Here is a 25188-nt window from a genome sequence, read left to right as displayed (position 1 = left end):
TAAGAGAGAAAAACCCAGTCTCCTGCTGTCCCTGGCTCTGTGAGGTGGGTGCAGGACGTTCCAGCCTGGACTCCCGAGTTGGTGGCAGCAGGGACAGCTTGGTCCCCATCACAGGGGTAAGGGCTGCGGTCCTCAGGCTGTTGTCACGGTGGGATCGGTGTGATGCAGGATGGCTGTTGTTGTGGTGTGATGCTCCCTGTCTGTACGCAAACAGCTGTCCTTCTGTCCCAGGTGTGGCATGTCCAGCTCACCAGGACAGCAGCCAGGTGCCCAACAAGCATCTGAAGAGCTTTTCCTTCTTCTTGGTGCCACTTCTCCTTGGTGCCACCTTAGAAGTCCCCAGCTTGCCCAGGCCACGTACTTGGCCACACACCTGTGGGGTTAGAGGCTGTGAGAGCAAAAGGGCTTGGAAGTCACTTAAAATCCCAATTACTTAACTTCTTTTTTTCTTTCTCCTTTCAAGCTTATTGTGGTTTTACTGTGAAGCAAAGGGTATTTTTGCTGTGAAACATACACCTTCCCCACACTGCCCGTGTTGCCGCTGGGGCTGCAGATTTGCCCGGTATCCACCTCCCTGGGGACTCCTCTGATGGCCCCGTGTTTCCATCCCTGCCTCAGTTTCCCTTTGATCTGACACCCTGCTCCAGTGCAGGTCCCCACTAATGTCACCAGCTGGCGTAGCGTGCCAGGAGCTGCTGTGTCCCCGTCACTTCTGCACTTCTCCTCAGCAGGGTCCCCTGTCCCCAGGTGGCACCTGAGCTCCCTGTGGCAGGGATGTGCTGTCCTGTGCGCCCAAGAAGCAGCAGGTGGGTGAGCTCAGCCCGTCCCCGAAGCCGTGGCAGCCTCACCCCCAGCCTGGGCGCTTGGTGACATTACAGGGACACTCCTCGGGGCTGCCTGGCCAGAGCCCGAACTGCTGCCGTTGCCTTCGGTGGGTGTTTCTGGTGCATTTCGTCTGTTCCTCATTTAAACCCCCTCCCAGGCTGTACTTTCCGTGCCCGTCGCCATCAGATCTCCTGCCCTTTGTGCTGCTTCTTCACCGGTTCCCACCAGCATCTTCCTCCCCTTAAGGCTTGCGGAGAGCTGGAGCCTCATAGCCACCGGGGCTGGGGGACTGATGGGGACAGCAGTACCACCGGGTGCTTAGTCTGGGCTTACTGGGTGCTCCGGAGCTGTGTTTATCCAGCGCTGCTGACACAGGTTGCGTCATGTCCCCATGGGCCAGCAGCAGTTGGTGGTTGACCCATGTGGGGACAGCGAGCTGTTGATGCCCCCAAGTTTTCTCCAGGGATTAGAGCATCTGCTAAAGCGTGGACTAAGAAGAAGAGATCCTGGGACTGGTTTTACCCTGCAGGGAAGACCAAAAATGTTGCATTTTCATGTCAAGCTGTAAGGCAGGAGGAGTATAAATTTTGGTCTGAAAAAAAAAAAAAAAGGCAGTCGTGGTTAAAATATTGTGACCGTTTACAAATTTTTCTAGAGAACTAGTTGAGAAATCCAACAAAACTCATTCTTTCCAGTGGAAAGCTTTCACATTTCACTGGATTTGCATTTTCAAAGAAAAATAGATCTTATCAAAAATTTCCAACTAGCCATTCCGCTCACTCATGCAGAAATTACCTTGTCTGCAACTAACTTGAATTAGAGGACTTTTTCTCCTTTTTTGCTTTTTCTCCATGGAGATGAGAGCCAGAGCTGCAGGGTTTCCAGGTCGCTGGCTGGCAGGTATCGCTGCTTGAGCTGCCCCTGCCCAGCAGAGCCGGGAGAGAGCTCCTCATCCTCTGAGCTCGTCGTCCTCTGGGTTTAGCTGGAGCACAGGTCAGCCTAAATCTGCCTAAATCTCCCCAAATCTCCGTTGTAAGCTAGTGCAAGATAATGAGCTTTAGGCTGTTGCAAGGTGCAAAGCAGCCAGAGCAGAACTCAGGTAAGTCCACATCAGTGCACAGACAGCAGCAGAACGGCTGTTTATTTTAGTTTTGTTTATTTTTTTATTTTTATTTTTTGCTGATATTGCTGCAATATGTGTTCCCAAATGCTGTTGATCTCATAAACCACTGTCCTCTTACCCGGCTCCCCGCAGTCAGGTGGTTTTTACGTGCTCCTGGCTAATGCGACACTTGCTCTGCAGCTCCGGGATGGGGCAGGAGGCTGGTGGCAGTGGCTTGTCCCCATGTGTCACCTCTGGGCCACCAGGCCGCCTGTCCCTCCCGTTCTGCCGCTGCTTTCCATTATCTCGCTGCCGCAGCTGCTGTGCGTGACTCAAGAGAACTTGCCGGCAGCTGTTTCCAGCCCGGTGGGTGAGGTCGGGTATGTGATTCGTGACACTTTCTTTGTCTCTGGTGGGGCTCTGGCCAGGCTGGGACCTGCCACCAGCCCCTCCATCACATGGACCTTCACCCAGAGGAGACTCTGGTAGGAGCAGATGAGGAACGCGGCTACCAAGATCTCCCCAGCCTTGCAAAATCCTCTGTTGTCTCCTGCAGCATCGCTTGCCCGGGCTGCTGGGGGGAATGCAGATGCTGACAGATGTTCTGCAGCTGGATGCCCCAGCCCAGCTGTCCCTGGGGACAGGGTGTGCTGCAGAGCCCGCTCTGCTGCCGTGGGACAGTGTCACGGCCGCGGGCAGCCCGGGTCACAGCAGCTCCAGGGGTGTCACCAGCAAGGGGCGTCTCTATGGACGCATGTGGGAGCAGCATCACGGTGCGGGGGTGAAGCCACGGGACCAGGAGAACCCATCCTGCGGCAAGGTCACCAACTCCACCGTGATGTCGGAAAGAGGAAAGAGGACGGTTTCGCTAAAGGAAAGCAGCCGTCTGCAGCAGGACGGTCACCCGGCACCCCGGGTGGCCCTCACCGGTGTCCCCAGCCTGCGGAGGGGACAGGATGCTCGGAGGTGCCAGTCCACAGCAGGGACCCCGTCCACAACCTCTGGGACACGGCTGGAGCACACGACCTGCAACCTCAATGGGACGTCAGCGCCACATGACATCGTGCCACCATCGCCTGTGTCACCGCAACCAGCAGCTGTCACAGCCTCCCAGGCAAAGGGATGTGGCTCCTCAGGTGGTGGGGAAGCACTGAGGTCACCGAGGACTTGCGGGGACAATGAGCACATTGGTGGCAGGGGAACCCCTGGAATGTCCTCGTAGGAAGCTGCCTCGAAGCCACAAGCTGTTGCAAGCTGGGATGGTACGTGGGGTTGTAGCACAGAGGGCGTTGGTCTCTTCTTCCAAATAACAAGTGGCAGGATGAGAGGAAACGGCCTCAAGTTGCGCCAGGGGAGGGTGAGGTTGGATCTGGGGAACAATTTCTTCCCAAAGGGCTGTGGGGCATTGGAACAGGCTGCCCAGGGCAGTGCTGGAGTCACCATCCCTGGAGGGTTGGACAGACGGAGATGAGGTTCTCAGGACAGGGGGCAGTGCCAGGGTTGAGTTAATGGTTGGACTCAATGATCTTGAGAGTCTCTTCCAACCAAAGTGATTTTGGAATTCCATGCAGAGGGGTCCCGTGTGATTACGCAGGCCACAAAACACCCATGGGCATTTGCTTTGGCCCCTGTCTGAGCCCCAGTAGCAGAGGACACAAAACTTTGGCCATCCAGGACAACAATTTGATGTCCCTCCACTAATTACCTTAATCCCAGGAGCAAGTTCTGCGTGCAGGAAAGCCCCGACCCAGCGGCAGGTCTTCTCCTGTGCGCTCCTCCTGGACCATTCCCCTCCTGGCTGTGTCCCCAGGGCAGCCAGCCCCCAGCCGGGGGTCGACATTTCCCAGTGTCCCTCCCGGCTCCTCTCCTGCTCCCCCCGGCCTTTCCCTCCGCTCAGCACCCACAGATGAGTCCCTGGCTGCCCTTTGTCCAGCGGTGGCTCTTGGGGAAGGGGGAAGCCTTTCTCCCGGCTGGGGATCCCCTCCTGCCCTCCTCCTTCCCCAAGAGAGACCCAACGCAGAAGGGGAAGGGGTATTTTTAGCACTTACCCTATGGTTGTTTCAAGGGTTGAGCTAAGAGGAATTGACATTAAATGAAGGATTGCTTTTGCTTTTAAAAGAAACTGGTTTGGTTTGTTTTGTTTTCTCCTAGCACTAAGTCATGGCAAGATTTTCTCTGAAGAAGGATTGGTAAAAATCACCTTTTGTAGGATGCAGCAAGTTGGAACAGGAGGCTGGCATCAGAAATCATAGAAAGAAAGAATCACAGAATGGTTTGGGTTGGAAGGGACCTCAAAGATCGTCTCATTCCAACCCTCTGGCCATGGGCAGGGACACCTTCCACTACACCAGGTTGCTCAATGCCCAACCTGGCCTTGAACCCTTCCAGGGATGGGGACACAGGACACTGTTCCCAGTGCTGGTTTCTGGGGACCTTGCCCAGTGCCCATGGTGACCTCGCATCCCAGATCTCAAGCCCATTTGAGATGCTCCAGCTCCCAGACGAAGGGAAGATGGTGGCCTTTAAAAGCAAAAGCACTGGCCAGAAGGTGGCAATATCCCCCCTCCTTTCTGGGCCTGGCAGAGAAGAGGTAGAATGATGGTAACTGGGAGGTACTGGGGGCCACTGGAGTCCCTGCATCGCTGGAGGCTGGAGGAGGCGGTGACTGGTGGGACATGCCCAGCACACGGGATTGCATTTGCTTGGCAACTCCTGCCTTGCACCTGCTTCATCGAATCGCTGCCCTCCCTCTGCCCACAGAACACATGATGCCCCAAAAAAAGCACCCAGGCACCTCCCCATGCTGACAAAAAGCAGCTTTTCCTGCTCAGAAAATTCCTGATCCCTCCAGAAGCTGCTCAGATTTCCCCGCAATTTCGCCCCTCAGGGGCCAAGGCATTTCCCCGTTCCCCAAGGCTGAAACGGGAACTTACAAAGAATATGGTTTCATAATATTAAAATCCTCTGGGTTAGAGGGAAAGGAGCACTTGGAGAGCACGAGGGAGAAGTGTGTACACAGTATCTGATTGCGGGTCAAGGTGAGAGAAAGATCTGTAGCAGCCATGAATGGCAAGGTGAGATGTCAAATAAATATCAGGGACTTCCAGAGCACAGTGAGGACCGAGAGGACTGAACTGAGTTGGGAAAGGTGAAAGCTGAACTGTGTCACTGTGGTGAGACCAGTCTGATTTCAGTCTCGCCAGGCACAATGAATAATTTCATGGCAAAGGACCCCAGGTCCTGTGACATGTATGAGCAAAATCCATCACGCCAGGGGTTTAACAGGGTCTGTTTCTCACTGCAGAACCCTCACTAGAAGCTGACCGGGTTCGGAGGTGAGGTTCATCCCTGCCATGTGCCACCTGGATCTCACACGGGATGGCGGCTCCAAGCCCCAGGTACCACAACAAAGCAACAGCAGCTTTCTTAAATATCGGGGATGCTGGAGGAGACTTCGGGCTGATGAGGGAGTGGCTGAGTTGGGCTGACAACCCAGGGGCTTGCAGAAAACAATGAAAATTGCCTCCTGTCCTACAGCACTGGTGAGCTCTGGCCCTTGGAAGGTGTGCTGAGGTCATCAAAGCACAGGATCGCTGTGGGCAGAGGGTCTTTGCAGCAGATCGTGTGGGATTCACCATCCCTGGAGGGGTTTGAAAGACGTATAGATGAGGTTCTTGTGGGCATTGTTTAGTGCTAGAGTTAGGTTATGGTTGGACTCAATGATCTTAAGGGTCTCTTCCAACCAAAATGATTCTGTATGTAAGCTGGGTAGTGGTGAGACCCTTCCCCTGGCTCTTTCCATGTGGCGTGATGCAGCTCCAGCCCCTTGCACACACTTGTGTCTCAAGGCTGTCTGTGCATTTTGTCACAGGTACTTCGAGGCCAAGCGCAGTTCTGTGGCAGAGAGCTGTTTCATGAGCATCACCTAATGGCGACATTAAAAAAAAAAAAAAAAAAAAGTAAATTGCATGTGGGAAACAGTCAGTGTTTGAATTATGCCTGGGACCATCAGGAAGCCTAGAGAAGCTCCAGGGGCTCTCGAGGATGGATGAATTCTGCCAAGATGCCTGTGCCCGGCCTCCCCTCAGGCTGTGTCACCCGTTCCACAGCTGGGGATCACAAACGGCTCCAGCAGTGTCCGACGTGCCCTTACGTCTTCCTCCGTGGGGCAATAACCGTGGCTGGAGAGGGCAGCGGCTGGGCAGGACCTGCCCTGGTGTCCCACAGGTGCTGGAGGTCTCTTGCACCTGATGCTTGGTCTGAAGGGATTTGGAGCAGCATGTGCTGCAGGATAGAGGGTGCACATTGCTACCTTAGCCCATTAAAACAGACGGGGTGGTGTTATTTTGATCAGCTTAGTCCTCATTTTAGAGACAAAACCCAGAACATGGGGTTTGGTGTCTACAGAATATAGGCTTGGGTTATCCTTTGTCCTCTCCAACAAGGACTCTGAGGACCTGTTTCTTTGCTACTCCAGCCAAAAAAAAAAGTCATTTATCAGCTGACAAGAGCTTGCTGTAATTTTGGAGCGCTTTGGTGTCAGCCCATGGGCATCAGGGAGAGGAAGGTTAATGGGATCAGAGCCAGCTGGTTCCAGGGACACTGAATACAGCATCTCTTTCTTTTCTCTCTGTGCTTTAATTAGGCCTCGTGTAACTCTGCTCAGGATTTGGATGGACCTCGGCGTGTTCCTACCAGGACCCTTCCTCATGGGCCGTTGCTCCAGCACAAAGCACCTTGTGGCCTTTTCATGCCCAGGGAGCAGTTTGGGAAGGTCAACAATTCAAGCTGCGTGTCCCAGTTTTAGTGCAAGTCAAAGGGAGGTCATGGGGGGCTGCAAACCAACCACCCACTCACGTCCTGCAAAGGGAAAGCCCCTTCCAGTGAAGAGGGAAGCTGCACGGCGAGGGAGAAAGCAGAAGCCAGGTCTGCAACCTGTGACTGTTTCCAAAAGAAGCTGGTGTCAGCTGGGCTTGTCTCTCAAATGTCACCTCCCACTGTGGAAAACATCAGCCCACCTGGTTCCTGAAGGTCCTCACAGCAGCAAGGTTGCACTTTTGGTTTTCTACTTACGGAAGGGAACGATTCAGAAAAAAAGACACCTCGTGACAAGCATGTGCAAGCCACGGAAATGTCACCCCCCACCCGCCCCTGTCCAAGCAGGCACCGTTTCCCCGGCTGTGTCATTTCTGCCGGCTGTAATCTGGTCCCTGCAATGAAACGGGCACTTCTGCAGCTGGAACCCGTGCCCGGTGCTGGCTCAGGGATGTGCACACACCAGTTTGCCCCAGGCATGATCCCCTTGGGGCTGTCCGTGGGACAGCCGGTGGACTTTAGGCTCATTTTCTTGTCCTGGAGAGGCAAATTGCTGTGAAAGCTGGTTGTGCTGTTCTCAGGAGCCTGTACACATCAAGGCACTAGTCCTGGTCCAGAAAGCCCAGCGACAGTCAAGGCAAAGTCCTCCAGCTGTCCCCCGTGTACTTCGGGGTGCTGAAGGCATCAGAAAACCCAATGCCAACTCCAGACTGGGGTTTGCAGTGCTGACGAGCTGAAGACAGCCCCAACAAGCTAAAGACAGCCCCATGCTGAGTCAGATCCTGCTCCCACCACATGTTTTCTAATGGTCCCACTCAGTTTTAGGGCTGTTTCTCAAGTTTGCGTGGGCAGGGCAGCCATTGCATTGCAGCCCAGCACCTTCCCGTGGCGGGGAGAGGTGGCTTTAACCCCATTACTTTGAAATGTTTTCACGGGCTCTATGGTGGGAGTGTTTCCACACGTCCCCTTCTGCTCGCCCTCTTTCTCTGCGGTTACAAAACCCATTAAGCAGCTGCCGATGCCCTGACTGAGGCGACGGGTCAGTAGAAGGGTTTGTCTGTAGGAAAATGGGCTGAAGCTGTGAAGTCGGTGTCTCCGGGCAGGACTTCCCCAAATTCAATCAGCTTCAGCCCCAGCGCAGCCTTTGGCTGGGTCATCTCCAGGCTGGTGAGACCAGTGTCCACACCTTGATTGATTCATATACATGTACATGTGTATATACATCTGGAGTCTTGGTTATTGCAGAGTCCTGGCTGTCCTACAGAGAAAGAGGAGGCCGACGCTGAGCTGAGACTTTTCACTCCTCCTGGGTCAAAATATGGGTTTTTTTCTTAAGCAAAGAAAATAAGAAAAAAGCCAGAAATTAATGTCGACTCCTTCTCTCCCTTACTGATGTCCTCCCTTTCTGATTCCTGCCAGCCAGGCACAGGATGAGCTGTGGATCCGTGTTCGGATCTGACGCCTCTCCTGAAGTTGTTGAAGGTGGAGACCACCCCAGCCCCGCTGTGTGCAGCATCTCTAGGCCTTGTGGGGACGCAGAGGGGTCTGGGGCACCGGAACGCTCAGTGGGGTGACGTGCCAGCCCCCATATCCCCCACCTCCCCATGGCGCAGAGCCACCCTGTCCTGCAGCGGGTCATCTCCCCAGCATTTCCCAGGGGCTGGTTTGGGGATGGGGGCAGCTAATAACAGCTGGACCCCCCCTCTCTACCTCCCTATCCCACCCTCCCCCTCGGCTCTAACCCGCTGTGAATGGCACCGAAACCGCCTTTGTTCCCCTCCCCGGGGGGCAGGACCGCGCTGCCCGCGGCTACAAAAGGGGGAGGCGGCGCCGAGCGGATCCGGTCCGGCCCCGGCCCCATCCCCGGTGTCAGCCCCGGTCCTGACCCGGTCCCAGCCGCGGTGCTGGCTCCCGGTCCCTGCCCCGGCCGCATCCCAGTCCCGTCCCCGGCCCCATCCCCGGTGTCAGCCCCGGTCCCAGCCCCGGTGTCAGCCCCGGCCCCAGCCCCGGTGTCAGCCCCGGCCCCAGCCCCGGTGCTGGCTCCCGGTCCTGGCTCCCGGTCCCTGCCCCGGCGCCATCCCAGTCCCGTCCCCGGTCCCAGCCCCGGCCCCATCCGCGGTCCCAGCCCCAGTCCCGGTCCCATCCCAGGTCCTGACTCCCGGTCCCTGCTCCAGTCCCATCCCCGGTGTCAGCCCCGGTCCCCATTCCATCCCCGGTCCTGGCTTCCAGTCCCTGCCCCGGTCCCACCCCCGGTGTCAGCTGCAGCCCCGGCCTCAGCACCAGCTCCAGCCCGGTCCCAATCCCGATCCCGGTATCGTCCCTGCTCCAGGTCCCAGGCCCGTCCCTGGTCCAGGTCCCATCCCCGATCCTGGTCCCAAGCGGTCCCAGCCCCAATGTCAGTCCCCGTGCTGGTGCCATCCCCGGCCATGGGCCACCCTGCTGCCGCTGCCGTGCTGCTCTGCCAGCTGGGGCTCTCCGCAGCCATCCAGTGGCTGTGAGTACTGCCCCGTGGGGGCTGCACCCCCTCCCTGTGCCCCTCTTTGGGGCTCCCCCTCTCGGACTGGGTCCCCAGAGTGGTGACCGTGGTCCCCTCTCGCTGACACCCATCCTGTCCCCACAGCGGGCTGACGGAGAGCGGCAGCGGGGTGGCCTGGAATGAAAGCCACCACTGCCGGCTGCTCACCGGGCTGGTACCCGACCAGTTCCAGATGTGCCGGAGGAACCTGGAGGTGATGCCCAGCATCGTCCGGGCCGCCCGCCAGACCAAGAGCGTCTGCCAGAAGAGCTTCGCAGACATGAGGTGGAACTGCTCCTCCATCCAACGTGCCCCCGGCTTTGGCCCTGACCTGCTGAAAGGTAAAGGATATTCTCCCCCTTGATGTGTTTGTGCTCCTGTGTCTGACCCAAGGAGCTTAACAGGTAGGCACCGCTTTAACAAAAAAAAAAAGAAGAGAGGAGATAAGAAAGGGTTGCTGGACTAGATGACCTTTGAAGGTCCCTTCCAACCCAAACTATTCTATGACTCTAACATACAGCGCTGCTGTTCAGCTGATGGGTGTCAATTCTGGAGAAACTTGTTGCCATTACACTGCTGTTAATCCTGTGCAACTTGGACCTCCATTTCAAACAAAACCAGCTGCTAGAGGCCCCAAAAAAAAGGGGGAAGAGGTGGGGGCAGAGGCTGTTTACTGAGACCATGATACAGTAGATGGCACGGGTTAAAAATACAGCACAAGAAAAAGGCTGGGCCTTGGTGTTATCCTGTTGCAAGAAAACAAAAACAAAACCAAAAAAACCCTCATTTGCATTGTGAGATCTCTGAGAGGAGGGCTTGGCTGGGCAGGGAGGAAGGACATATCCCCCTCTTCTTCCCAGGAACCCGGGAATCCGCCTTCGCCTACGCCCTGGCCGCCGCCGCCGTGACGCACTCCATCGCCCGAGCCTGCGCCTCGGGAGAGCTCCCGCTCTGCTCCTGCGGCCCCGGCCCCTCCGAGCTCCCCGGCCCGGGCTTCAGGTGGGGCGGCTGCGGGGACAACCTGCGCTACGGCCTCCAGCTTGGTGCCGCTTTTGCTGACAGTCCTTCGAAATCCAGCAAGCAGGGGACGCAAGCGCTCAGGGCCATGAACCTGCACAACAACGCGGTGGGTCGGCAGGTGGGTACGGGGGCGGGGGGGATGTGGGACAGGTGGGGACGCTGCCCACCACGGGTGCTGCAGCCCAGCACAGCTTCCAGCAGCCCGAGGGGCAGAGGTTCCCAGTGTAAGACACCAGGCAGGTTGTGGGGATGCTGTCCTTCAAGTCAGGAGGCAACTACATGGTTAAAACAGAGCTCCATGTGTTTGCAGAGCCATCCCCCACTGCTACCCTCCCCAAACATCCTTGCACCCTTTCCACAACAAAATGTTTTCCACTTCACTTCCAGTACCTCTTCCCACCCCTCCGATGGGAGCAGAGGCCCATCAGCTCCAGCTGGGCTCCCCAGAACGGGAGGTTCCCCAGGTGGGGATGTGGCCATCCCATACCCATCTTGGCCAGAAAAGCCAGCAGCCCCTGGCCAGGGATGTCCCCAAGGGTCAGGTTCTTATCAGCAAAGGATTGAAGCAGGGCTGTGTCCTTGATTGCCCATTATATTCATTTAAAGTTGGCAGTAAGCAGCTGAGCTCTTTCATCTCTTGAAGCTTCCCATAGGTACTTTCGCAAATTAACCGCTAGGGTGGGTACAAGGAGAAAGCAGAAGGAAATTCATCTGTTTTCCTGTCCTCTGCAGGTGCTGAGCGACTCCTTGGACACCAAGTGTAAATGTCACGGCGTTTCGGGCTCCTGCTCAGTGAAGACCTGTTGGAAGGGTCTGCCCAACCTGGAGGAAATCGCCTCTGACCTCAAGTCCAAGTACCTGGCAGCCATCAGGGTGACCCACCGGCTCGTGGGGCCCAGGAAACAGCTGGTGCCCAAAGAGACGGACGTCAGGCCAGTGACGGACACAGATCTGGTTTATCTCATCAGCTCTCCCGACTACTGCACACCGAATATTCGCCTGGGATCTCTGGGGACACAGGACAGGTAAGAAACTGCTGCAAAGACTCAGCCTCCCATTTTATGATTAAGTAAATTTTAGTTTAAACATGTCACTGCACAGGAGCAATTCTGGTTCTTGTGTTTCTTGACATACTAAAGTACTGCTTTGCTTTATTTGTCTAAGTATTTCACATAGTACAATTCTGACAAGATATTACCTTAAAATTGTGGTTATATGCAGTATATGCTCCCTCATTGTTTTCAAACTTGGTTGGTTTTTTTTTTAGTATGGGAGGCAAAGGCAGGCAAAATTGCTATAAGCTATGTATTTAATTTCTATGGAAGGAATAGAAGTAGTTATAAAATGACATAGTCAGTCATTCTTAGTTCAAATATTTTATAGCCTACTACATTTTCAAAGAAGAGTTGTTAATGTGGGGGATTTTTTTCCATACACATTTTAGAATCCTAATCTTAAAACAAACAAACCCCAGAAGTCTTTCCAGACTACTTTAGTATCTCAGCGTCTCGCTGCCTCCTGCCATGGGCATGTCAGCTCTGGGAGGGGGCCGGGGCAGGCGGCTGTGGTTGGCACCACCACCCTGGTGGTGGGTAGAATCATTGAATCGTAGAATCGTTTTGGTCGGAAGAGACCTCCAAGCTGGAATCCAACCATTAGCCTGACTCTGGCATGGACCTGTGTCCATCAGAACCTCGTTGTGCATCCTCCTCTTGACAGGCAATGCAACAAGACCTCCATGGGCAGCGACAGCTGCAACCTGATGTGCTGCGGCCGCGGCTACAACACCTACACGGAGGAGGTGGTGGAGAGATGTCACTGCAAGTACCACTGGTGCTGCTACGTGGTGTGCAAGAAGTGTCGGCGGAAGGTGGAGAGATACGTCTGTAAATAACGCCGAAGGCGCCGGGCGGGCGGGAGGACTCTTGCACTGGGCATGGCTGGAGATCCAACGCCAACTGCAAGAGACGCCGTGAGCTGCGGCAAGACGGGGGCGATGTGGGGAGCCCAGACTCTCGCATTGCCACGGAAAACCTCAAACTGAGAGATGTGGGGAAGCCCAAGGCCCAGACCTCGGCTCCATCGCTCCAGAGCAAGACAAAGGGCCGCCCTCCCACGGCCGCTGGGGAGAGAGCAGCCCTTGGTCTCCAGCTGGGGACAAGCCATTGATCACTCCACACACACAGGCCCTTTTCTCCAGGGGTGAATGGGGACCCTGGGCTGCCATTGTCCCTCTGCAGGAGCTTTCTGACAGTGGCCTGAAAGCCGAGAGTGATGGATGGGATGGGGGGGCAGAGAGTTGCCCGTTGGGAGAAGAAAATTGCTTTGGGTGAGGGGGCCATGGGCGGCTGCTTTAGGAGCAGGTTTCTGCTGTGGGCTCACCCAGCACCACCGAGTGTTCCTCCTCAGGGGCAAATACCGGTCCAGGGCCCTTGGCAGCACCTGAAATAAAGTCCAAGAACTCACCAATCCTCCCCATGATCCGCATGGAGATTGTTGCTGCTCTCACGGTAATGAGCCTTCACCTGTGACGGGTGATGGCAGACAGACAGACAGACGTAGAGACAGCAGCAGTCCCCGCGGCTGCCCAAGATGGGCAGCGCGGCAAAGCTGCACTCATCTTTTAGACCATGAAGGTCTCCAGCCCATTCCTTCCATCCCCCTGACACCAGCCGTGCTGGCACTCTGGCCTGGAGAGCGGACACAGCTCCAGGGCGCTTGGGAAATAAGACCTTTAGCCTCTATACTTAATGTAAGTGGGACTCCAGTGTGCGTTCTTTAAATAAATGTATTATGCTATATCTCTCTGTGATGCGTTTCCTAGGAAAACCTCCCTCCTCCAGCTCCTCAGCCAGCCGCAGAGGAAGAGAAGCTGTAAGGAGAGGCTGAAGCCCAGGTCCATGCCCTCACACGCAGCGAGGGACCAGTTCAGTTTTAATTCTTTCTGTTGCTCCTTGGCCCAGGTTTGCCTTTAATTACAGCCGCTGTAATTACGATCTTCTGCTCAGCTACCGCGCGCGTACGGAGAACCTGCTGGAAGGTTTCCATTGCCCAGTTCTTCAGGTCTCTGAGCAGCAAGCAAGGAATTCCCAGGGTTCAGCAGCGCTGGTGGCTGGAAATGAAGGCAGTCTGGGGTTATTTGCTGATCCTTGTGAATGTGGGCTGGAGCAAGGGGTGGGGAGCCAGGGATTGGGGCTCTCGTGGCCCCCCATGTCACCTCACATGGATTTTGGCCATGGGATAAGAGATTCATGAAGCCTTTGGAGAGAAAGGACAAGTCTAAGCTCCCAGGTGCTGAGGAGAACCCGTAGCACAAGGAGGACAGGTAAAGGGAATGGAAATTAGGGCAATTTCCCGCAGCTCATCCACGACCCAGAGCCCCCGGCAGCTTTGCGTGCGCCTGGGTTTATTTGTGGTTTGCACTAAACGGGCTTGGCGGCGTTCAGCCCTGAGTCTAGCTGTACCGATTACTCATTTCCATATTAATTCAATCATTTTTTAAGAGCCTCTGCTGGGTCACGGAATCAATTCATGAGCTTTTATTGTAAAACGTTCCCTTCACTTAATGTGCTCCAGGTTTCGGTATTAAGAGTGAGTAAGAGCTGAGAGTCCAAGGGGGCTTGAGACAAGCCTGGGAGCTGGAAGTTGGAACGCTCAGGGGTGAAGCGTATTCTCCGTAGTTAACCAAGTGAGTTAACTAGCATTATCAGTCGTTAACGTGCCATTGACTTGATTTGGCTGCTGACATCCAGCCTTCCCAGGGTGACAGTAAAGCCACAGCTGCAAAGCTTCCGTCACAGCTGCCCAAGGCCAAAAAGCTATCTCCAGTTTTGCTTTTAAAATGCAATTCAGGGTTAGTCACCAGCATTCCTCAGAAAAGGGAGTCTTCAGCCGCTAGGTTGCAAAATAGATGCAGTTTCTGTGTCCAGAGCCAGGCTGAGGTGATGCAGGTACTTAATTAGGAAGATTGCTTAAATCCCTTCCCCAGAGCCACCTGGTTGTGCATCCCCAGATCAGAGGGAGGTGAAACCGGGAGGGGCTGTGAACTCCGCAGAGCATTGCAAAACGAGCTGGTGAGAAACAAAAAAACACAAGGGAAGGATCTTGTGGAGTGAGAGATTGAGCCAGGAGGGTGGGAAATGTGATTTGCATTTGGTAACTACAAACACACATCGCCTGGGGTAGAGGAGAGGAGCCACAATGGCTCGGAATGCCCCGGGGAGATGTCGTGATCCCCTCCTAGAGAGGTCCCATTTGAATTTCTGCCTGGGAAAAGGCAGGGTCAAGGGCTGAATATGCAGAGTCTTCTCCTCCTCTGCTCCTTCGATCTTGGCTGCACCAGGAAAGAGCTGGAGAAGGACCGGAGGGGTCGATCGGCAGCGAGGAGCTCGGGCTGTGTCCTGCGGGATATGGGAAAACACCGTAATTAGTGCAAGGGTGCAAAGGGTCAGGCTGGCAGGAAGGAAAACGGTGGGGAGGTGACGGTTAAGTGACAATGCTTTGAGCAGGAGGGGTTGTTAAGCTGGGTTTACCCGGCTTGTGGGATCTGCTGGACTAGAAGAGTCTCCGAAGGAAGCAGAGCCAGAGCAAGGCAGCATCAGACGATGGATCCAGCGGGATTAAAGCCCGCGTGGTGCCCCAGAGGCTGAGGCATCCATCTGCCTGGATGCGTTTTCTCTCTCTGACCCTGCTTGGGCAGGAAAGCCAGCAGGAGGGTCCCAGGGGGAGCCCCCCACCCCACTCCAGGCAGCACAAACACCCTCTGGGGTAAACAATGGCAAAATTTGGACCCTGACATCACCCTGCAGTGGCTCCCAGCACCTCTCAGTGCCACCCTCTGCCAGAGGAATCAGCGCAGGAGGGTTTGTCTCTAACCCTCAGCAGCTCCGCTTCCACCACAAACACCTCCAGCTCTGGTAGGTGGCCCCTCAAGACCTGAATAAACCTAGGCAGCATCCCTGAAACGCAGTGCATCACTAACAACGGTGGCTTTGCAGCCCTTCAGACATCTCTTTGACTTTCCTGTCATTAGCCACTTTTCCCCGATGTCTAGTGGCTTTCAATTTGTCTGTTTCTCTGGAAATGAGACTCCCCCAGAGCTGAGTTCTCCATGGCCATGGTAGAATTCATTCACTTTCTGGTGCTGTGAGCTGACACGGGAGAAGTGGCTCTGAAAATGGCTTGTGCATAGAAAACCACCCTTGTGCATGAAATGTGGGGAGAAGCGGGCAAAGAGTTTGCTCTGAAAAGCCTCCTCATTACTGCTTGAATTTTAGTTTGGGTTTTAAAGGAGTAAGGCTAGTATACATGTGATCATGCCCTGCTGGTTAGACTTGTGTGGACTGTGAATTCTGGAGAAAGGAGAGTGATTTTCATGGATTCTTTTGACTTTGCTGCTAAAGCACTGCGGGGTTTTTTTCTTTTATTTCTTTATTCATTGAGACTGTTTGCTAGGTTGTTTTTTTTTTTTTTTCTTTTGTGTCTTTATTCATTGAGAGATGCTGCATAACTTATTCCAGGAGGATAATCTGAGCAAGGGCAACAAGCTGTCAGTAAGCAAATGGGTGTTTTGGAGGAAGAATATTCAGGAAGATATTTCTGAATATTTCTTCTGGATATTTCTTCCCTACAGCCCTGGACTGCAGCCGTGGGGCAGAACCTCCACTTGCTTTTTGCTTGTGCTTTTCACAAATAAAACTGAGCCAGAATAAGGAGAAAGGAGGGGATGGGGCCGCTGTGCTGGGGCTCAGCTGTTGATCAGCATCCACACTGCTGTGTATATTTGGGGGATGTCTCTTTGACCTTTGGGATGGTTGGTGCCCACACGATCACACCGCAAGACACAAACATGAGTAAACGCTTGTATTTAAGGAAAAACCCTGGCATCTCTGTTCTCCTTTATTTCTAGGGTGTTCAGCAATAGCATGGTGGCCAAAGGATGACAAATGGTAATAGAGATCGTCCTTCTGGGGATCTTCAGCTGAGGGACAAATCAACATAGGTAACAGCCAGAAGACCAGAGGGGGAACTGAGGGAACCTGGGGCATGGCTTGAAGGCCAGTTGTGTAGGAGGTTCTGAGGGGACATAGATGCCCCTTCCGTCCTCCTAGGCTGGCCAGGCTGGCACCCCTTCCACCTCTGAACCCTGGATTTCAGCAAGTTGCTCTGTCAGAGTGGAAAAGCCCCAGATCCTGCAGGTTTGTGGTATCTCCATCACATCTGCGGGGACCGGGAGGAGCAAGGTGGCATTTTTGAGCATCCCGTCCCCCTTCACCAGCCCGTGTTTCTTCCCCTCATCCACATTCAGTGCAAGCAGCATCCCGGAGGCTGCTCACGGTGGACTTTTCAAATCACCTTTCTGCTGGTGCAGAGAAGCTGCCATGGCCACCTTGTTGGGTCACTAAATAGTAACGTCTTCTCTTTGAGCACCCCTGGGGATGCTGCCTCCAGGGCCCCTCAGAAATCGAGTTAAAGCAGGGAAGGAGCTGCAGAACAGTCTGCTCTCCAGAGCAGAAGCTGCTGTGAGCCACCCTGGTGTTGCCATCCACATGGGCTTTTCCAGGAGCATCCTCCCACCAGCCCAGAACTGGGGCCGTACATATTTTTGAGGACTTTCTCAGCTTGCATATGTGTCCATGTGCTTTGTGGTGGAGGAAGGAATTTCCAGACGTGCTGCAGTCTGGCCACTCATGTGCTGCTGGATGACATAGAATCACAGAACAGTTTGGGTTGAAGGGCCCTCCCCAGCTCCCCCCGTGCCCCCGCTGCCATGAGCAGGGACATCTGCACCAGCTCAGGTTGCCCAGAGCCCCGTCCAGCCTGGCCTGGGATGTCTCCAGGGATGGTTCAGCCACCACCTCTCTGGGCAGCCTGTCTCATGCAGAAGCTCTAACACCTTCCAGGAAGACTGGAAGTCTGTGTAACATGCTGGAGCTCCTGGTAAGCACCAGACAGGCCTCTGGAAGTGCACGGCAAGATGTGCTGCACACCTGTGTTAAATGCAACACACCGTGGCGATCTTGGTTTTACTACATGTATAACGGAAAGCGTGTGGACATGTTTCATGTCTGGAAGTGGAAAGGTAAGAAGCCTCCAGAAGCTGAGGCTGATCTCCAGGCATTGACTTTATGCTGAAAACCCACCGCACCGAGACACCTGGGGAGCAGGAGAGACCCATCCCTGGCTTGCCAAAGCTCCGGGAACTCCCCCTTTTCCCGTGTGGTGGGACTAATCACAACTACTATTCCTGCAGTCCCCAGCTTGAAGCTCATTCTGGTGTGGATAGGGGCTCGCTGGGTAATTATGCCTTCCAAAGAATCAGTTATTTTTCCCTCCTAGTGAAAACATTAGCTCTATAATTAGAAGAGGCAGCTCAAAAATCCCATGTCCTGCCAGGAGGACCTCAGGCAGGAGAAGAGCAACATGCCCTTGCCTTTTGTGATGCTGCAGCTGATGAGCAGCCCGTGGGTGACACTGGTCACGACTTCATGCCCCCACACTGTAAATGAAACCCATTCTTGACCAGTTGGGACCACAGATAGAAACAGGGAACTGATTAACTTCTAGCTAGGAGATTCAGGAGCTTCTAACCAGCCAACAGGTTGACCCACTTGGCTCTTGGAGGTAAAGCCTTCTCCATCTCAAAGGAAACCAGGCTTCATACGGTTTCCTACTCTCTTGGATGGGAAAAATTAGCTACTCAAGGCCTGTCGTGTGCTGTCCCTGACGATCTGGGTCAAAACCGTGTCGCCCACCCCTCAGTTCAAAGGGGATGGGCTGAGATCTGCTGTTCCATCATCAGCCTTTTCACATTTACTTGCAGATCAAGCCCAAGAATCTGCCCAGCTCGCTCTGGGAGGTGAAGGCCTCCAAGGAGAACGCCCTAAGGAGATGGTTGTTAAAGATTAAACGGAGATATCTTACGGAAAGGTGAGGAAAGGTGAGCTGTGAACTGCTCAGCGACTCCGGGGAACACAACGGGTCATGCGTCAGAGTTCACTCCAGCAGCTTCTTTTGCTCTGATCCTGAAAAATGCTGCAGAAATGTTGAATCTTAGTGGTTACAGGGGTGACAATGCGACGGGGTAAGATGCTGTGGAATCGCTCTGATGGACGTGAGCAGGTTGTACGTGTTGGTGATGCCAAAGCACCTTCTGCCAGTGGAGATCGCTGGCTCCATTCCACTTCCAGTCGTTTTACTAATTGATTTTCTCACCTCCCGCACCCACAGAACGCCCCTTGATGTACCTCACCCCGCTGTCACCTGCCTTCGCAGCCTGAGCAAAGTGGTGACGCGGAGGGTGAACCCCCCGGGTGTCCTCAGGGCACGGGGAGCTTAAACCCACACTCCTGGTTTTGATGAATAACTTTTAATGGAGCTCTCACCTGAGTATGAAGAAAACAAACAGTAAACTGTAAACTGGCTCATTCTCGGAGGCCGAGTGCTTCTGGGCGGCCCTGAATTATTATCACACCGTATCGGTTTCTCACATCTGGGTCAATTATCTGGGTTTCTAAAAGCCTGGCTTTAATTCCTACTCATTTATGCCCGTTTACATTTCAGAGATATTAGAAGAAGGGACTTGGGAGCTAAATAAAAGAAGAAATTAGAAAGGCTGCTTCTCTTGCTTTTATTATGAAAAGAATAAAGAGAGAGGAAACGGCCCCAAGTTGTGTCAGGGAAGGTTTAGGTTGGATATTGGGAATAATTTCCTCGCAGCGAGCGCTGCTGGGCGTTGGAACAGGCCGCCCAGGGCGGTGCTGGAGTCACCATCCGCGGAGGGGTTGGACGGACATATAGGTGAGGTTCCCAGGGACACGGGGCACTGACAGTGTTGAGTTAACGGTTGGACTTAATGCTCTTAAAGGCCTTTTCCAACCAAACCGACCGCTGCCCCCGCCCGCCCCTACCAAGATGGCGGCCGCCGCGGTCGGCGGCCCCTCCGCCCTCACCAAGATGGCGGGCGGGGCGGGGTCACTCGCGGCCGCCCCGGAAGCGGTTCCTCGGCGGCGCCTTCCGGCCCAGCATGGCGGAGGGGCCCGGGGCGGGCCCGCGGCTGGCGGAGCTGCTGGAGACCGGCCGGCGGCTCTGGGAGGAGCTGGAGAGCGGCACCGAGCCGTCCTCGGGGGCCCCGGCCGTGCAGGAGAAGGTGCGGCAGGGGCTGGAGGCGCTGCGGCAGGCGGAGGCCATGGTGGCGCAGCTGGACCTGTTCAGGTGAGCGGAGGGACGGGCCGGGGCCTGGGCCGGGCAGAGCGGGACCGGGGGGACTCATCTCTCCGCAGGAGAGACCCGGAGGGGCTGGAGCGAGTTGAGAGAAGGGAACGGAGCTGGTGAGGGGCTGGAGCACAAGTGTGATGGAAGCAGCTGAGGGAGCTGGGGGTTCAGCTGGAGAACAGGAGCTGAGAGGAGACCTTCTGATCTCTGACCTGCCTGAAAGGAGCTTGGAGCCAGGGGGGGTCGGGCTCTGCTCCCCAGGAACAAGCGCTAGGACCAGAGGAAACGGCCTCAAGTTGCGCCAGGGGAGGTTGAGGTTGGATGTGGGGAACAATTTCTTCCCCAAAGGGCTGTGGGGCATTAGAACAGGCTGCCCAGGGCAGTGCTGGAGTCACCATCCCTGGAGGGGCTGGACAGACGGAGATGAGGTTCTCAGGGACGGGGGCAGTGCCAGGGGTGGACTTGATGGTCTTGAGGGTCTCTTCCAACCAAAACGATCTATGATTGTGTCTCATCTCTCCCCATGCAGCGAGAACGAGGAGCTGGAGGAAATCTCCTCGGCTGACCTGAAGTTCCTGCCACTGCCTGCCTTGCTGGGGGCCCTGACGCTGAAGCAGGTCGACCTGAGCAAGAGGCTGGAGCACCTGGAGAGCGCTCGGACCCACTTCTGGCGTTTCCTCAAGCTCTGCAGCAGCTATGGGGTGGGCAGCTTCCAGTTGCCCCCCGCCAGCCCCCCGGGAGAGGAGGACATGGGGAGCCCAGCCCCAGGCGGCCCCGCTGCCGCCCAGCCCAGCCTGGTGGCCATGGCGTCCAGCAGACAAGCCAAAATCGAGAGGTAGGATCTCACTTGGCAGTGTTTAAAGGCTTTTTGTAATCAGTGTGAAAGAAGCTGAGAGCCTCAGGCAGCGCGAGATTGTGCAGACGAGGGCTGTCAGGAAAGAACTGCTTCCCTTGGCGATGGAATATTCTGATCGTTAAACATTCACTTTAAGATCTGCATTGCATGTTGCTTTATGGTGTTGGGTTGTGCACCGGCTGGGGAGATGTGTTTGTGTCTTTTAGTGTCTGGTCTTCAAAGAGGAACTGCACAAGAGCTCTTACGATTAGTTCTTTAATCTGCCAACAGTGTAAAGCCGCAGCCACCATTGGACGTTACCTGCCAGTGTGATTATGAGATCGTTAAACGAGAGATGGTGCCTGTTTGTTGTGCAGTTGGAGATTTTGACAATGAAGTTGTTGCCTATTGCAGTAGCACAGAAAGGCCCCAGCTGGGCTGGAGAGCTGTTTAAATTGCACAAATACAAAAGTATGACTTATATTCTAGAGAGTAACCTGAGTTAGATGGGTTTGGGATACAGGAATAGACGGGAGCCATTGTGGTCAGCGCAGCAAAGCCAGTTATGATGTGAGTTTTGGGTTCTTGTGGAGCGGGTGTGGATGGGTTTGGTTTTTAGAACGACTCTTGTGATCTCCTTGTCCTCTTGGCTCCTGCAGGTTTCTAATCCTGGGCTCTCGCTGCTGGTCCTTCAGGTGGCACTGAAGTGAGGGAAGTGGGGGCACAAGGACTTAACCTGTGGGTGTTATATCTGTACTCCCCCGCCCCTCTTAACTAATTGCTAAAAAGGTCAAAAAAAAAAATCCAGGAAGCCCAAATCATATTAAAAGAACAACCTGCACACACAAAACCACCTGAGACACAAATTGGAAAAATGTTTTAATGTGGCTTATAAGCGCCTTCTTGATATCTTTGTGTCATATAGGAACAACTCAAAATAGCTATTGTATTGGTTTTCCTGGTGAAGGAGCCAATGAGTTTAAATCCTGTGTTCTCCAGGAGATTAATGCTGCCAGGCTTGCCTAATTTTACATGAGAGGCTTAATTTTCAAGGATTGCTCAGCTTTTAGGAGAAGAAAAAAATAATTGAAAGGCACCTCTAAATTTAAACTGTTGTCTTGAAGCTGCTTTTAACAGACAAGAGCTACTTAAATTACAACAGTAAACATCAGAACCTCCTTTTTTGTATTCAGTTTTCTTTTTAAACACATGAAATTGTGTTAAACCTCTTACGAAGTGTAGTAAAGATGCTGGTTAACGTCTATGTTTGAGTTGACAGATGATGGGGAAGACGGGAATAAAATATTATGTGTATGCATATATATGTATATAACCGTGCATTTTCAAAGCCTATTTCTAAGCGGATTGGAACTCTTCTGATTGACATAGTTTTTATTGGTCAAATCCTTGTAAGTCTCTGCTTTACTTCTCAGGACTTTTACTCAGTGTTTACCAAGTGGATCCTCCTCGCACAAGGAGATTTGTCCCAGACGTGAGGAGCTTTATGAATATCTGGATTTTCATCCCCTAATGAGCACCACTCAGCAACCGCTCTGTGCAAAGCAATTAAAAGGAGATTGAGGCGGGAGATGGCTCTTTAGCTACATTTGGTTGAATTTCAATAAATAGGAAATGGTTTATTTTAGAAAACGCTGTGTTAGAAAAAGTTCACTTAAATGATCTCGTTTTGTTCTCTTTGAGACAGATACAAGCAGAAGAAGGAGCTGGAGAACAGGTTGGCCTCCATGAGAAGCTTTGTGGAGGGCGGGCAAGCAGACGAGGATCAGATACGGGAATTTTACACCCTACAAATCCGGAAATGGATCAACACCAGCCTTGAGGAAATTGAGAGTATTGACCAAGAAATGGTCATCCTGAGGAGCAGAGGGACCGCGAAGCAGGTACGAGACGTCTCCTGCAACGCTGGTCCTGTGGGTGGTTGGAGCTCAGAGGAACCCAGTACCAGAGTCTCATTAGTTTTAGTCTGTGAGTTGAAACTGGGCTCAGCCACAGTCCAAGCAGGTGGGGTTTGGTTTAATTTGGAACAGGCAGTGGTGTGATTTTTGGGTGAGTCACTGCCTGGTGCTGCTATATGCTCTGGACGGTCATGGCTTGTGAAATGCTGGAGCATTGAGTCTGAGATTGGAACCGCTCTGTGCATAGGGGCTTTTCTCCACCGTGCTGGGTTCTGCCAGACCCTTAACTCTAAGGAACTAAGGACATTTGTAAATTAAAAGATGACCCTTGTCATTTTTTTAAAGCCTGTGCTCTGGTCTACAAAGAGTCCAGATGTTACAGAAATAAATGCCCGTTCTGAACGCGGAAAGCTTCTCATCTCTGGGCAGTTTCTGCGGAGAATAGTGTTTCTGGGCTGTACATTACTCACCTAAAGTGTCTAGAAATAAAAAATCATAATGTGCTGACACAGGCCTTAGCACAGCGTTGTTGGCACAGCTGGTTTGTGCAGTTTGTCGTTGGCACTGCAGAGTTCTGTGGTGCCCTGGGTGATATTTGTGGTCGGGAACGATGGGCTGTACGTGCTGCAGAATGTTCTGCACACTGGGGAAGTAAACTGTATTTCCTGCTTCGATGGGAGCTGGTCTGGTTTCTGCATTGGTCAGAACAGGTATAACAAAGGCACAAAGAGAAGTGATTTGTAGAAGCTCGCAGGTGGAGTTTGATTTAAACTAGATTAAGACCCGAATTGTCGCTCTTGGGATGTCGCTCTGGCAGCAGAGGTGTTTCCCTTCTACAAAACCTTCAATAACTTGCTGGGGGTGGGAAGCAGAGAAGGGGATTCTTACCTCCACCACTCTCTGGTGACTATTGTTTGCATCTTCAGCCTTCAGCACCACCACACGGCACCTCTCGGCAGGCCAGGACTCCGCTGAAACCTTTCATTCTTACCCGGGATGCTGCTCAGGCCAAGTATGTTGTTTTTCTGATTATTTAGACACAGAACGAGGCAGCGCTCTGTTCTCATCTCCTAAAATACTCTTTCAAATGCAGAAGACCAGTCGTTACCTTCAGGCAGGTGTCACATTGAGGTGGCACGTGGTGTGCACCTGGGCAGGGGGTTTGGGGAAAGTCTGATGCATTTTTTTCTGCTTTTTGTAACTTCGTTTGTTCCCAGCCTGCTGCAGTGTCTTGCTTGAGGCTGTTTCTTCTTTTGGGGGGGGCAGAAGAGGAGATGGGATTAAGCAAATCTCGCTGTGTTGGTTTTTAGGCCACGTGCTTGCTGTTTGGTGAGCTGTGGAGAGGCAAGGCTCATCTGCCCCTCTAACCTCCACCTGATAAAACAGAAGTGTTCTTTGCTGTTAAAATAAAGAACCCGGCAGTGAAAAGCACACATGGTCTCTTAATCTGGAACTCTGGAAGATTTCAGTGAATTCAAATAAGTGATCTTAGGGCCTGGGAAGATGTGATACCTGCCAGGGAATCATCAGCCACAATCATACAGGTTTTAACTGTCAGGCTTTTGCTAGGGAATCGAGATTTTAACACCTTGTGGTACTGTGAGATTCTTGCAAGGAATATGGCAGCAAAACCCCCAAAATGAGATAGAAACCGGATCTCATGTCATGCTTTTGCCATTATTTGCCCTGAGCCCTGTGTATATTTATTCAGGCAAGCCGTGCCTGATTCCCGGGGGCCTCCTTGGCAAGCTGTGCCAGCACAGAGCGTTCTGCACGCTGGAGAAGCGATTCAAGGTCTTTGGACTGGAAGAGTCCCCACCTCTCTCAATAACCAGCAGGATGAACTCTTTAAATGCCATTATGGGCAGGTCACACGTCTCTTGCTGATGGCCCAGGCTGTAGAAATGTGTTTGTTCTCAAGCTCTCCTCGATAACGTGCCTTATATTGTACCAGTTGGAGTATGGAGTGGTTCTGTATGTTGACTCTGTTTCTGCTCAGTTGTAGCGATGCAAAGCGCTGCCTTTGTCTGTCTGTCTGTCTGTCCCTGCAGGGTGTTTGGTGCCGGGTACCCTGGCCTGCCCACCATGACCGTGGATGACTGGTATGAGCAGCGCAGACGCCAGGGAGTCGTGTCGGCCCAGAGCGCGCCCCACAGAGCCCCAGGTACCGAGCAGCAGAGCAGAGCTCGGGACCGGGAATTTGGGAAGTCTCTTGAGTGGGAGGGCGAACAGGGATGTGTTCGGGGTGTAAAACACCCGCTGGCTGAGGAAGAGTAAGAGCTGACTTAAGATGTGAGAAGAACTGGATTGCTAGGCTGCTCTTTGGTAATCCCAGCTCTTTGTCTAGGCTGGCTTCTGTTTGAGCCTGTGCCTAGCGATCTTCCTTGGCCTTACTGCCCCTCGCTCCTATTCTCCGGCAGGTATCACTGATGAAGAGCTGCAGAAGCAGCAGCAGGAGAAAAAAGAGGAGGAGGATGACGAGGAAGCTCTTCAAAAAGCTCGGAACTGGGATGACTGGAAGGATACGCACCCCAGAGGCTACGGCAACCGGCAGAACATGGGCTGATGCTCTCGCTGCAGATGGAGCAGGGCCTGGAAATCCTGTCAGAATCGCCTGTGTCCTGGAGATGGAGGAGTAAATCCACTGTACATACACGGAGGCGTCCGGGGCTTTTCTGGGAGGCGCTGGAGACAGAGGAGTAAACAGGCCAGTTTGCTTTGGTTCGCATTAAATGTCAGCCTGGGCGCGCTGGTCACGTACAGCGATAGCACGGCGCTTTCCGAGGGGTCAGGCTGCCTCTGCGCTCCAGTCGGAGGGAGTCCTTGAAAGAAAAGTACACGGATTTGGAAACTGCTCTTTGTATTGTGGGTGAATGTATTTATTTTATTTTTTCCCTCTATATTTTAAGCAAAATAAAATCTCTTGTGCCGCCTCGTTCCTGCTGTG

General features: G+C 53.5%; 2 protein-coding genes across 2 annotated transcripts; both read left to right on the top strand.

Annotated features, from left to right (window-relative positions):
- The first annotated feature begins 9168 nt into the window (after positions 1 to 9168).
- On the top strand, positions 9169 to 12171 carry LOC135993569 (protein Wnt-11b-like). The gene is made up of 5 exons (XM_065643515.1): positions 9169 to 9236; positions 9363 to 9598; positions 10118 to 10395; positions 11010 to 11302; positions 11997 to 12171. The coding sequence occupies exons 1-5, from the start codon at positions 9169 to 9171 to the stop codon at positions 12169 to 12171; spliced, it is 1050 nt and encodes a 349-aa protein (XP_065499587.1).
- Positions 12172 to 19284: 7113 nt separating this feature from the next.
- IGBP1 (immunoglobulin binding protein 1) lies at positions 19285 to 25171 on the top strand. The gene is made up of 6 exons (XM_065643299.1): positions 19285 to 19490; positions 20020 to 20325; positions 22031 to 22226; positions 23168 to 23253; positions 24293 to 24405; positions 24662 to 25171. Exons 1-6 carry the CDS (start codon positions 19303 to 19305, stop codon positions 24805 to 24807), a joined length of 1035 nt encoding a protein of 344 aa, XP_065499371.1. The 5' UTR covers positions 19285 to 19302; the 3' UTR covers positions 24808 to 25171.
- The last annotated feature ends 17 nt before the right edge of the window (positions 25172 to 25188 follow it).

This window comes from Caloenas nicobarica, chromosome 12 (genome assembly GCF_036013445.1).
Source record: "Caloenas nicobarica isolate bCalNic1 chromosome 12, bCalNic1.hap1, whole genome shotgun sequence".
NCBI classification, from domain to species: domain Eukaryota; kingdom Metazoa; phylum Chordata; class Aves; order Columbiformes; family Columbidae; genus Caloenas; species Caloenas nicobarica.
The sequence above is the reverse complement of the archived record's forward strand: the minus strand, read 5'-3'. Positions and strand labels throughout refer to the sequence as shown.